The 13,987-nt window shown below is 38.1% G+C and overlaps 1 protein-coding gene and 1 non-coding gene across 2 annotated transcripts; both read right to left on the bottom strand.

Annotated features, from left to right (window-relative positions):
• Nucleotides 1-1,356: 1,356 nt before the first annotated feature.
• On the bottom strand, nucleotides 1,357-13,831 carry Fam216a (family with sequence similarity 216 member A). Its single transcript, XM_027949165.2, has 7 exons — nucleotides 13,629-13,831; nucleotides 12,212-12,249; nucleotides 6,358-6,473; nucleotides 4,224-4,353; nucleotides 3,972-4,149; nucleotides 3,345-3,427; nucleotides 1,357-1,708 (listed from the first exon to the last, which is right to left on the bottom strand). The coding sequence occupies exons 1-7, from the start codon at nucleotides 13,718-13,720 to the stop codon at nucleotides 1,590-1,592; spliced, it is 756 nt and encodes a 251-aa protein (XP_027804966.2). The 5' UTR covers nucleotides 13,721-13,831; the 3' UTR covers nucleotides 1,357-1,589.
• Nucleotides 10,933-11,039, bottom strand: LOC114103487 (U6 spliceosomal RNA). Its single transcript, XR_003584682.1, has one exon. It is a non-coding gene; the product is annotated as a U6 spliceosomal RNA (small nuclear RNA).
• Nucleotides 13,832-13,987: the final 156 nt, after the last annotated feature.

The following is a 13,987-nucleotide window of genomic DNA, read 5'->3' as shown; positions in this document are numbered from 1 at the left end:
CTTTTTTGATAATCTGTGTTTAATTTTTTAAAAAACATAAAAATGAAAGACCAAATGAAACCGCAAAATTTAAGTATTAAAGGGGTAGTTGAGATGACCTCTCAGAGCACTCTTCTCTTACGACATTCTATGTCATAAAGTTGGCCTCACATTTTATTTTCTACATAATGTCTCATATTGATTGATTAAATCAGCAGTGATTCTTTAAACTGTTGCTACTCCCATTTTTCAAGATTTAACAACATTTTAAAAATATATTTTTTAATTGTATTTGGACACAATACCCTTATTTTATTGATTGATTTTTTTAAGGTGTAATTTTTGAAATTTTCTTTTTTCACAATTTTTTTTTTAATATTATTTTTAGTTGTAGATGGACACAATACCCTTATTTTGTTTATTTGTTTATGTGGTGCTGGGGATCGACCCTAGTGCCTCATGCGTGCTAGGCAAGCACTCTACCATTGAGCCACAACCCCAGCCCTTATTATTTTTTTTGTGTGGTACTGAGGATTGAACCCAGGGCCTCACACGTGCTAGGCAAGTGCTCTATCACTGAGCCACAACCCCAGCATTTTTTTTTTTTTTTTTTTTTTTTTTTGGTAAGAACCACTCAAGTTTCTCTGGGAAGCTCACTAAAGTGCAAATGTAAAGAATCCTGTCAATAGTGCAACTATTGGGCTGGGGATGTGGCTCAAGCGGTAGCGCGCTCGCCTGGCATGCATGCAACCAGAGTTCGATCCTCAGCACCACATACAAACAAAGATGTTGTGTCCGCCAAAAATTGAAAAATAAATACTGAAATTCTCTTTCTCTTTCTCTCTCTCTCAAAAAAAAAAAAAAAAAAGTGCAACTATTCCCAGCTGAATCTAGTTTGAGAGCCTAATTTTTATAAGATAAGGCAAATCTGTACATTTTTAACTTGTATCAAGTAGCAACTATTTATTGAGCACCTACTTTGCAAGTAATGATAGTCTTTTTTTTTTTCATTTTTTCTTTTTTTTTTTAAAGAGAGAGAATATTTTAATATTTATTTTTTTTTTAGTTTTCGGCGGACACAACATCTTTATTTGTATGTGGTGCTGAGGATCAAACCCAGGCCGCACGCATGCTAGGCAAGCACACTACCGCTTGAGCCACATCCCCAGCCCCAATGATAGTCTTTCAAATGCTATTATATATCTGAGTATTTTGGAGTTTTCCTTATTCCAAACTTGAAGGATATTAGAATATTGCTATTTTAGAATTTAGCATAAGTAGATAAAGGAATTATATTCATAATGCATTTGTCAGGTTTAAAGAAAAATAATTCATTTTTAAGTGACAAGAAAAATTTTAATTGTACCTAGCTAGAAACACAAGCATGTATTACATGTAAATTTTATTACACTAATATCAATGGTACATAGAACCATATCAGACCAATCATATTGTTGTAAAGTTTTTGAACAAACTAAAATTCATGACTTAATGGTGAATAACACCATCCTAAACATAAAGGACACAATTCACAGTCCCTTGCCTTCCCCTTTGGGACACAATATCTTGATGTTAGGTGGTGTCTGAATTTAGTCCACAACACACGATTGTCAAGTTAACATCAGATGTCCTCCCCTTTCTTCAATTGACATTGATTGCATACACTTATTTAGTAAATCTTCTTCCTTTTTTTCTTCATTCATGTATGATTCAGAATCATTTGAAGAAACTGAAGGAATAATAAGAATTTATAATGTCTGCTTTGAAACATTTTCAAAATGACCTAGCTCATTAATTAACTTTTAGCAGAGATAATCACCTTAGTCCTCTTACTCTTAAAAATAAGATACACAGTACTATATTCTAAACAAGTTACTGTATAACAAATTCTTTGTTACTAAGTATTCCCATTGGTTTTCTTTTCTTTCTTCCCTCTCCCTCTCCCTCTCCTCTCCCTCTCCTCCCCCTCCCCCTCCTCTCTCTTTATATGCAGTGTCAATAATTGAATCCAGTGCCTCACACATGCTAGGCAAGTACTCTACCATGGAGCTACAATCCAAGCCCTCTCCCATTGGTTTTCAGAATCTTTTGGTCAGGGAGAAAAAGTGGTCAGTTATATCTTCAGTGTCTTTCCATTTTCCTTTGGTTCTTTCTCTGGGGGGCCACAGTGCCTTTTCCCCTCCCCAGGGTTTCCCTAACTGTTCTTTTTGGAACCAGACTTACTTTTTCCCCTTTCTCTAATTTCTTGGGTAGGTATAGTATGGTTTTTACAGCAGAGCTGGGTTGATGCTGTTGTACAGCAATGGAATATCAATTCAGAAGGCTTTACTTCCCTACTTCCTAGCCAGTATGGCACTAACTAGAGAATTATTTCATTTCCACTTATAACTCCATTATAATTCTGAGAATTTCTGATCACTCAATTTGTCTTCCAGTTTTTCCTTTTTAATTCTGCAGTGTTCTATACTCGTGGTAGAAGGATCCTTCATGCAGATCCTTTAAAGTCTGGATTTGACTGAGTTGCATCTATAAAACGTTGATAATATCACCTGCTTGGCATGCTTTCACTGGTTTGTTGAATATCAGACAAGATAGTATGAATGATATAGCCCTTTGTAAATTACTAAGTGCTATAGAAAATATGCTGTCCATGTAAAAATGGCACTATCTGGGCCAGGATTGTGACTCAGTGGTGGATTACTTGCCTAGCACGTGTGAGGCATTGGGTTTGATCCTTGGCACTACATGGAAATAAGTGGATAAAATGAGGGTATTGGGTCAGTCTACAACTAAAAAACAAAAACGGCACTCTCTTATTAAAGAAGTGTGATGGTTCAAAAAGATATTTGTGGATCAGGGTTCTGACAAATTTATTTTCTGTTGAGTTTTGGACCTTGATATTGTAAATATATTGAGAACTAGAAATACTGTGGGCTGGGGAAGTAGCCCAGCATGTGCTCAGCATGTATGAGCCCTAGGTTTGATTCCCAGCATCCCCAAAAGAAGAAAAAGAAATAATTTGAACCTCATTCCCTTGAGCTGTGTATTCTTTTAATTGAGAGCATAAACTATTTCATGTTTAGGGCTTTTTAAAATATTTTTTAGTTGAAGATGGACACAATACCTTTATTTATCTTTATGTGGTGCTGAGGATCAAACCTAGTGCCTCACACATGCTAGGTGAACGCTCTACCAGAGTTACAGTCTCAGCCCCCTCATGTTTAGTTTTTTATTTGGAACAATTAAGGCAGAGATCACATTCCAAAACTTGTAATGTCTTCATAATAAAAGTGAAACTACATTTAGTTTAATATTTTTAAACCTAAGATCTTAAAAAATGCATATTTTTTAAATTCCAAATTTACCTGGTTGCATGAATAGTCTGCCAGGTCTTCTAAAAATCTTCAGTGACTTACATCTTATTTTAGATGCATACCCAGTTTTTAACCTATAATAAAAGGAAGTATCTTAACTGGAGCCAACAAAGTGAACAGCTGCTTAATGCACATGGAAATCTACACAAATTATTTTTTTAGCTACTGGAATTACCAAAGAGACCGCTTAAGTCCCTAAATACTCCTGTGATTTATTAATCCTGAAATGCAAAGTTAATTATTGAAGTGCAGTTTGAATACTGGGGCTTTCTAATCTCTTTTTTCCTTCTTTTTTTTTTTTTTTTTTTTTGTTTTGAAATACTCTCCAGTGCAGAAGCAACCATAACTCTCCTTTTGCAAATATTTGCATTTTTAAAAATTTGAATGGGAATATAATGAAATGATCTGTCTGACCAAGTTTTTTACAATTCCACAAAATATGTTCTTAAAAAAGTGGCTATTTCAATCAGCTCAGTAAAGAGAAAGATCCTTTTGTGCTTTCTGTCCACCTAGTCTGAGTTTAGTAAAGTGAACATACTAGGGAACACAAACTAGTATGAGCTACCCTTCAGATAAAATTGGGCACATTCTCTCCCACTTAAACCTCAAGAAACAGACCCTTCTTTGTTTCTCACTGGTCGCCAAAGGGAATGATGTATGATCATTTCAGGTGCAGATATGGCTGCAATGTTGGAAGACTCCTCCCTCTCCAGTTGGTGTCGCCATATAGTGCAGGAGTAATGCTGTTTCTGTGAGTAAGGAGAGCAGAGGCGGCTCTTATGATGAGTGAGGACACCTGTCATATAAATCACCACAGTTAGATGGCCCTCTCACTTGAACTAGTGAGACACCAACTGGAAGTGTACCTGCCTGGCTTTTGTAAGCTGCGTTGAATCACATACATGTACTGCCTCTTCATCAAGGTCCTCAGGTAGTTTACATTATAGATCTTAGCAATGCTGCACAGATAACACTTCTGGCCTATGGTGAGGTCTGGATGCTAAAAGAATAAAAGAATTTATGATCAGCATTATAGAACAGAGGTTGACAGTCTCCCTTATGTGAAAGAGTGGATATTTAGGAGAGCTGTGCCATTTGTACATTTGACTTAAACAAATTAAACTATGTTAACGTGGCCAAAAGAAAAAGAAATGGCCATTTAAAGAGTGCAAGTGGGGGTTGGGGTCGTATCTCTAGAGTAGAGTACTTGCCTGGCATGTGTGAGGCTGGGTTTGATTCTCAGCACCACATATAAATAAGTAAAATAAAGGTCCATTGACAATTTTAAAATTTTTTTTTTTAAAAAAGTGCAAGTGATCTGGGGATTAGCTCAGTTGGTAGAGTTCTTGCTGCCCTGGGTTCAATCCCCAGCAACACACACACACACACACACACACACACACACACACACATGAATAAAGAATGCAAGTGATTTTGACATTCCACTCAAATAATCCAGATGTCCTTTGAGCTTTGAGTATCCCCTGCCCTAGAGGAATAAGGGAGTGAATCTGCTGTTCTGCCAGTAATTTTTACTTTGTATATACTGCATTTTACCTTCTCGATATTTTTTTAAATATTCATTTTTTAGTTTTAGGTGGACACAACATCTTTATTTTACATTTATGTGGTGCTGAGGATCAAACCCAGTGCCTTGTGCATGCCAGGCGAGCACTCTACCACTGAACCACAATGCCAGCCCATTTCAATATGATTTTTGAAGTATAACATAGTACCTAAAATTAACCCAATGACTCTACTTATTTTTAACTAAAGTCTTTTTTCCAGTACCAGAATAACTATCAGTATTGAACATACTGAGGGACAGTTAAAATCTCCAGTTAAGTAATTCTGAACGAGTATACTTCTGATTTTGAAGTACATGCTCAATTCAAGAGTCTACTATATGTATATATATACACACACAGAATTTACTTTACAATCTCTCTTTTAATGTAGTCTAGCTATGTAGCCCAGGCTAACCTTGAACTCCTAAGTTCAAAAGATCAGCCTTCTAAGTAACTAGGAATACAGGTGCACCACCACACCCAGCTCTTAGAACTGGTCTTTAGTGAGCGTACAAGTAAATAATTGTAAAACCCTTAATGCCATTTCCTTTACCTGCTGCTTCTAATTTTGTAGTTCTTGAGTTAAATCTTTATAAGGTTGGGTTTTCAACTTTTAACTCTAGAATGACTTTTTGGGGGGGCAGGGGGTAGTACTAGGGATTGAACCCAGAGGTGCTGTGTCACTGAGCTACATCCCCAGTCATTTGTATTTATTTTTTAAATTTTGAGACAGGGCTTCACTAAGTTGCTGAGGCTGGTCTCAAATTTGTGATCCTCCAGCCTCAGCCTCCTAAGACACTGGGATTACAGGCATGCAGCCAGTAGAATGGAACTTTCCTTGAGTATCTTTGTGTTTGAGCTTCCTAAGTAAAGATGCATTAAATGTTTTAAAATTTTTTGTTCTAATTAGTTATACATGATAAATTTTTAAATTAATATTTATTTTTTACTTTTAGGTGGACACAATATTTTATTTTTATATGGTGCTAAAGATCAAACCCAGTGCCTCATGCATGCTGGTACCACTGAGCCACAACCCCAACCCACATTAGATCTTGTGATAGGAAATCTATCATCCTTGCATTCATTCATGAGTTTACCCAAGAGATATTTATTGATTCCCAGACAATATGCTGGGTAAACTTTGTAATGTGCAATGCCTTAACCTCTTGGTAACTAGTATTTTTGATAAAAAGTTCAGCTCTGGGGCTAGGCATGTAGCTAGTGGTAAAGTGCTTACCTAGTATGAGCAAATCTTGCATTCAATCACCAGTAGTGAGGAAAGAAAAAGTTCAGCTCTGACTTCAAATAGTATTGATATTTAAATGTTTTTCTGGGACTGAGTATAGCTCAGTGGTAGAGTGCTTGCCTAGCATGTGCAAAACCCTCTAGTTGATCCTCAGCACCACAATAAATAAATTTCCCTCAAAGTTTACCTTTAAAAAAGATGCATCCTTCATTGATTTAGGGATGTGAATTGTTTGAATTTGAGGCATTTTCCATAACTCTTGCAGCTTGGCTATGTGAGAGTTCACTCTATGTCCATCTGATTCTAACTGTAAACAAGGATATTATGAATTTCAGAAGCAAAAATCCAACAAATTTAATAATATCTAGTTATTTACATGTATTATTATGGAGTAGTAATGTGAGTATTTTATATCGGGTAATTTTTAAGATTTGGTTTTAGAACACAAACATCTTGAATGGACATGTCTCCAAAAAAGAGACTCTAATAGTCAATAAACACATTAAAATATACTCATTATCCCTAATCATTTGGGAAACACAAATCAAAAACAGTGAAATACCATTTCATACCCATTAGGATAACTATCATCAAAAAACATAATAAACCACAGGGAACAGTGACACATACCTATAATCCCAGTGACTCAGGAGGTTGACACAGGAGGGTCACAAGTTCAAGGCCAGCCTCAGCAATTTATGGAGGCCCTAAGCAACTTAGTGAGACTCTGTCTCAAAAAATAAAACGAGCTGGGGATGTAGCTCAGTGGTTAAGCACTCCTGGTTTCAATCCTGGTGCGCGCGCGCGCGCGCACACACACACACACACACACACACACACAAAGAACCAAATACAAAACAGAAAAACAGCAAGTGTTGATTAAGGATAGGAAGAAATCAATAACCTTGTGCATCATTGGTGGGAATGTAAAATGGTGTAGAAACTGGAAAATAAATTGAATTGCCATGTGATTGAGCAATTCCACTTTTGATCTAGCAATTCCAAAAGAAAGCAAGGACATAAACATATTTGGACACACTTACGTTCATAGCAGCCAAGAGAGGGAAGAAACCTGAGTCCATCAATGGATTAACAGATAAACAAAATATAGTATATCCATCCAGTGAAATATTAGGCAGCCAAAACAAACTAATGTATCCACCTAAAACTAATGATACATAAATAAATAATTTTTTTTAAAAAAAGGGAATTCTGACATATGCTACTGTATGGTACCCTGGGAACATTAAGTGAAATAAGCCAGTCATAAGATTAATACTATATGATTTCACATATATGAGATACCTAGAAAAGACAAATTCATAGAAATGATGGGGGTCTGGCTGGAGTCGTGGCTCAGTGGAAGAGCACTCACCTAGCATGCATGAGGCACTGGGTTCAATCCTCAGCACCACATAAAAATAAAATAAAGGTATTGTGTCCACCTACAACTAAAAGTTATTTTTTAAAAAAAAAGAAATGATGGGTATCAGGGGCTGGAAAAAAGGAGAAATAGGGATTTACCATAATTTGATATGTGAAATTTTAATTTAGGAAGATGGCTGCACAACAATTTAATGCCAGTGAACTATATACCTAAAACAATTAAAATGTTAAGTTTATTTCCTGTGCAAATAAGTAAATAAATTGTTACCTAACCCAACAGTTTCTGAATACATTGCTTGGACTGTATGCCCTCAAACAAAAAGTACTCTAAGCAAATACTAATCTTTAATTACTAGGCTTCTTTTTTTGTAGAGGTGTAGATTAACAATTCTGAAGCTACTTCTTATGTATTTTAGGACTAACGAATAATTATATCATAGTTAATGGTAGCCAGGTTTCATACTGTTGGAGAAAAAGTTACCCACGAATAAGGAAAGAGGAGGGCACAGAATGAACTATTAAGTAAAAATACAGAAATAGATATATGTGTGCCATGTAACTAACAAGTTAGGGTGGGGACTTGGGGACCATTCTGCTCCCACGGGCTCCTTGGAGAAATGGCGGAAACAACAGTGCACTATTTTATAGCAAAAAGTAAAATGGGAGGGTTGGAATTTTAGTTCAGTGATGAAGTGTTTGCCTAGCATGCACAAAGCCCTGGATTTGATCCCAGCACCACAGAGAGGAAAAGGGGATAACAAAGTGCTCAAAGGATAATAGAGACAATTTAAAACAGCATAAAAGCCATTTGTAAAGGGTTTACACTGGTTAAATCTCAAATAATCTGAGCAGAAAAACAATGACAGTGAAGGATTTAACTTATTGAATAAAATAAGAATCCATACATTCATAAATAAATACATAAATAAATTCATTTTTTGAAGAGAGAGAGAGAGAGAGGAGAGAGAGAGAGGAGAGGGAGAGAGAGAGAATTTTAATATTTATTTTCCAGTTTTTAAGCCACATCCCCAGCCCAATAAATAAATTCATAAATAAATGATACAATAAATACATAAACAGTTGGTAGAGAAAGGAAAACTATTCCTTATAACAGGAAACCAATTGAAAAAATGTAGAATGAGGGGCTGGGGATGTGGCTCAGGCGGTGGCGTACTCGCCTGGCATGCGAGTGGCCCGGGTTCGATCCTCAGCACCACATACAAACAAAGATGCTGTGTCCGCCAAAAACTAAAAAATAAAATATTAAAAAATTCTCTCAAAAAAAAAATTCTCTCTCTCTCTCTCTTTCTTTAAAAAAAATGTAGAATGAGCGGTAGAATTAGAAACATCATCTGTTTCTAGCCATCATAATAATAATGAATTTAGTGCTGGGTGTTATGGCGCACACCTGTAATCCCAGTAGCTCAGGAGGCTTCGGTAGGAGGATCTGATTTCAAAGCCAGCCTCAGCAAGGGCAAAGTGCTGGACAACTCAGTGCAACCCTGTTTTGAAATACAATACAAAAACAGGGCTGGGAATATGACTCAGTGGTTGAGTGTCCTTGAGTTCTATCTCTATAACAACAACAACAAAAAAAAAGATTAACCCACAGCAAGTGTCTCCTAATGTAATGAACCAAGGTGAACTCAGCATCATTCTGCTGTATTCCTGTGAGAAATGTGAAAAGCTAAATCTCCTCAGGAGGAAAGATCAAACAAACTCAAGTTGAGGGATAGTCTACAAAAGAAATGGCCTGTGTTCTTCACAAATGTCAATGTCAAGAAATACATCTCTGCTGGGCATAGTAATGCCTGTAATCCCAGCAGCTTGGGAGGCTGAAGCAGAAGATCTTGAGTTCAAAGCCAGCCTCAGCAACTTAGTGAGGCCATAAGTAACTCAGCAAGACCTTGTATATGATACTAGGCATGGTGATGCACACCTGTAATCCCAGTGGCTCAGCAGGCTCAGGCAGGACAATTTCGAGTTCAAAGTCAGCCTCAGCAAAAGTGAGGTGATAAGCAACTCAGTGAGACCCTGTCTCTAAATAAAAAACAAAATGGGGCTGGGGATATGGCTCAGTGGTCATGTGCCCCTAAATTCAATCCCTGGTACCAAAAAAAAAAAAAAAAACAAGATCGAAGGCTGGGGTTGTGGCTCAGTTGTAGAGTGTTTGCCTAGCACATGTGAGGTACTGGGTTTGATCCTCAACACTACAAAAAAAAAATTAATAAATTGGGGCTGGGGTTATGGCTCAGCGGTAGAGCGCTTGCCTCTCATGTGCAAGGGCCTGGATTCGATCCTCAGCACCATATAAAAATAAAAGTATTGTATACAACTTACAAAAAAATAAACATTAAAAAAATTAATAAAATAAAGGTATTGTGTCCATCTACAACTAAAAATAAAAACAAACAAACAAACAAAAAACTAGATAGAGTTAACTTTGGGGGAATCTGAATGAAGAGCCTAAACTTTCATGTATTATTCTCACAAATTTTCTGTAAGTCTCAAAGTCAAAATTTCAGAAATGTAATTTATTCCTAAGGTAAATAGTAAAGTGTTAGTAGTAAATAACTTGTTGAAAAAATGGGCTTTAGGGCCTGGGTTGTGACTCAGTGGCATGAGCAGGGTTGAGATCCTCAGCATTACAACATAAAAAGAGAAAGAAAGATGGATTTTACTCATTGCTTTGAAGACTACCAAATTTTAGTTGTGGTAAATCAGATTAAAATAACATCTGTAGCAAGGCATGATGGCACACACCTGTAATCCCAGTGACTTGGGAGGCTGAATCAGGAGGATCACAAATTTGAGGCCAGCTTGGGAAATTAGTATGACCCTGTCCCAAAATAAAAATGGCTGGGTATGTGGCTGAATGATAAAGAAACCTCTCTAGCCCTTTTTATTTTAAGACAGAGACTCACTAAATTGCTTAGGGTCTTGCTAAATTGCAGAGGCTGGCTTCTAACTTGCAATTCTCCTGCCATAGCCTCTAGAGCTGCTGGGATCACAGGCTTGTACCACCACACCCTGCCTTTTCAGAGTTTTTACTAGGCATATATTTGTTGTTTATTTGAATAGAAAAATCCTACACTATAAAAACCTTTCATTATTATTTTGGTATTTGTTTAGAAATTTGCTTTTTTTTTTTTTTTTTTTTTGTATCAGGGATTGAATCCAGAGACACTCAACTACTGAGCTACATCTCCAGCCCATTTAATTTTTTTTTTTTATTGAGACAGGGTCTCCCTAAGTTTCTCAGTTGTCCTCAAACTTGCAATCCTCTTGCCTCAACCTCCTCAGTCATAACATCACATGCCACTGTACCTGGATGCTTTTAATTTCTTTTAAATTATTTTTTATGGTTTAATTTTTTTAAAATATGGAATGCTTTGTGAATTTGCATGTCATTCTTGCACAGGGGTCATGCTAATCTTCTCTGTATCATTCCGGTTCTAGTATGTGTATTACTGAAGAGGGTACCCAGCTTCTTTTTAAATATTGTCAATCTATCAAATATACCAATAATTAAAATTTTTTAAATTATTTCCCTCCACGTCTGGGTTGTTTTAATCTTATTACTTTTGTTTATTTTTTACATTTTACTATAATTCAGTAAGAATTTTGATGAGGCTAGGCACGGTGGCATATACCTGTAATCCCAGCTACTCTGGAGGTTGAAATAGGAGGCTCACAAATTCAAGGCCTTCCTGGACAACTTAGTTAGACCTTGTCTCAAAACGGAAGGAAGGAAGGAAGGAAGGGAGGAAGGGAGGAAGGGAGGAAGGAAGGAAGGAAGGAAGAAAGGAGCTCAGTGGTGGAGTGCCCCTGAATTCAATTTCCAGTTGGTGGAGGGAAACCCACAAAGTAAAATATATACACAACCATATTATATATTTACATTATGTATATACATATACATATATGGGTGTGAATTTTTTTCCCTAGGTAGTTGTAAGGACTATACAGGGACTATGCCAAGGAAAAGCAAAGAGAATCCAGGTTTACACATCATTGAATTTAAATCAAAAATTTAAAAACTGGGGCTGGGATTATAGCATAGCAGTAGAGTGCTTGTCTGGCATGTGTGAGGCACTGGGTTGGATTCTCAGCACCACATAAAAATAAATAAATAAAAAGATATTGTATTGGGGCTGGAGTTGTGGCTCAATAGTAGAGCACTTGCCTAGCATGTGTGAGGCCCTGGGTTCAATTCTCAGCACCACATTTAAATAAATGAATAAAATATCCCCAGACAAGAAATATTTTGTGGACTTTGAAGCTGTTCAGTTTAGAACTTCTTCTTTCCATCCATGTATAAAACCCAGGCTGTGCTCTGCAACCATCAGTTCTGAACACAGCCCTTTTAGAGTTTATGGTTAATTTTTAAAATATTTGATGTCAGATAGCTTTTAAATTTTTTTTTTTCAAGAATGAAAGGAGTAGGATTTTTTCAAGTGAGATGACTGAAACAGAACTCTTGAAGGGGTAAGAGGGAACCCCAGGTAAGGATTGCCTTGAAAAATCTTAAAGACAGTTTACCAAAGATGCTAGCAAAGTCTTATTTTAAAAATTCCATTGCCTAAGTAGTTACAGGCAAACTGGTTTCTCTGAACCCTGTTATTTGTGTCATCTGCTCTGTATGCACTACTCACCAGTACCTTTGGAATTCTGATAATAAAGTCCAGCTGATCTGTTAAAAAAGGATATAAATAATATGTAATATTAGCTTTATAAGCACTAAAGAATGTAAAGAATGTATTTCAAATGAAAAGGATAGTATTATATATGCTTTTTGCTTTTCATGTTTCCCTCAGACTATCTTGCAAAATTTTCTCTTGCAAGTCTGCTTAAAACCTAATGGCTCCAAGCTTTTTCCAAAGTGAATTATCAGAAATTTCTACCGTACTTTAAAGGACTTGTTTTAAGCTAGATTTGGTCTCTTATAGTTTCTTATTCTAATTCCTACAGTGAGCTCAATTAAGTAGTTTGGATTTTTCTGTTATTCATCCCATTTCCTTGCTCTTTAATAAGGTAATTTGGTTACTGAAAAGACTGTCCTTTGAAGAGTAAGGTGTGCTGGAACTGATAAATTAGTCTGTAATGTTTCTAATTTCGTAAGAACTCTTTTTGACTTTTTCTCAAATTAAGACAAAACCTGCTCCCTTCCTACTTCCTGCAATTTATTCAATGACCATGAGTTTACTGATCTAACATACTTAGGATTCAGCACTCAGCCAAGCACTGTGAAGAAGAGGAAAGCACACAACCTCATCCCACCTCTAAGAAGTCTTTAAATAGCACCAGATATTTAAATAATAATAATAATGCCAGTCACGGTGGCGCACACCTGTAATCCTAGCTAAGCCAGCGGCAGAGGTAGGACTGCAAATTCCAGACCAGCACAAATTAGCGTGACTCTGTCTCGAAATAATAAAAAAAGCTGTGGATATAGCTCAGAGTCAGAGCGATTACCCAGGAAGCACGAGGCCTAGGATTCCATTCCCAGCGCCGCGCGGGTGAGGAGGAGCAACCCGTGGCTAAGGGTGCAGCTGGAGCCTGGACCATGGGCTGAACTGTACTGTAAACCGCGAGCAGCTCTCGCTTTTAGGGAACAAAGGAAGGATGGGATAAGGATAGCCTCCAGCAGTGACTTCAGTATCTCAACTATCTTCATCATCATTGGTTATTACAAGCTCCCATCTAACAGAATGGTGCTTAATGTCAAGGAACTGGCTTATTGACTTGAAAGCCCTCCGGACGTTTACTGCCTACTCAGCTCCCCGCAATTTTCCCAGAAAGTTTTGCAGCGCCCTCTCGGGGCAGAAAGATGCACGCACGCAGGCGACTGTCGCAGTGATCAGCGTTCAGTCACTGCACAAAGCCCCTCCCCTAAACAGCGAATCAGCCACCATTATTTTCCATCCTGGCCACTTTAACAAAGCTTCTCCCCTCCCCTCACTTCACTGCGCAGAGGACCAGTACAAGAGCAGAGCTGCCAGCCCCCACCCGTCCCCTGCAGGGGCTAACGCTCGGAGCCGAACCCCCAACCCTCGGGGCCCGCAGCCTCACCCGCTGCCGCCACCCCCGGTCCCGGGCACAGCGGGCGGCTTTGCGGAATTGCTGCACTCGGTCCAGTGGGACCCGGGACCCCGGCCCGGCATCTCCGCGGTGCCGCGACCGCGAGCAAAGTGCGGGAGCAAGCTTCCCTCTCTCCCCTCCCCCGTCGGCACGCGTGCGTCAGGCCGGGAGATATTGGGGTGAAAAAGAGGACGACGCCGAATTCTAGCCCCTCCGACGCCGTGCGGACGCGGCCCGAGTAGCGTCGGGAGAGAGCGAGGAGGGCAGATCCACAACTCCGGAGTTCAACTGGGGGAGGGGCGGGAGTCCTTTAGCTGATCGAGCGTCTGCAAGTTAGCATCTTTTTATGG

Source organism: Marmota flaviventris, chromosome 1 (genome assembly GCF_047511675.1).
Source record: "Marmota flaviventris isolate mMarFla1 chromosome 1, mMarFla1.hap1, whole genome shotgun sequence".
Lineage (NCBI taxonomy): Eukaryota > Metazoa > Chordata > Mammalia > Rodentia > Sciuridae > Marmota > Marmota flaviventris.
The sequence above is the reverse complement of the archived record's forward strand: the minus strand, read 5'-3'. Positions and strand labels throughout refer to the sequence as shown.

Bases quoted from the DNA above. Each gene is read 5' to 3' on its own strand.
- Fam216a (XM_027949165.2), bottom strand. From the start codon at position 13,720: ATGCCGGGCCGGGGTCCCGGGTCCCACTGGACCGAGTGCAGCAATTCC. The intron at 12,250-13,628 runs GTGAGGCTGCGG...CTTTTTTAACAG, and splicing joins ACCGGGGGTGGCGGCAGCGG to ATCAGCTGGACTTTATTATC. The intron at 1,709-3,344 runs GTAAATTTGGAA...TTATTCCTTCAG, and splicing joins CAGACTATTCATGCAACCAG to TTTCTTCAAATGATTCTGAA.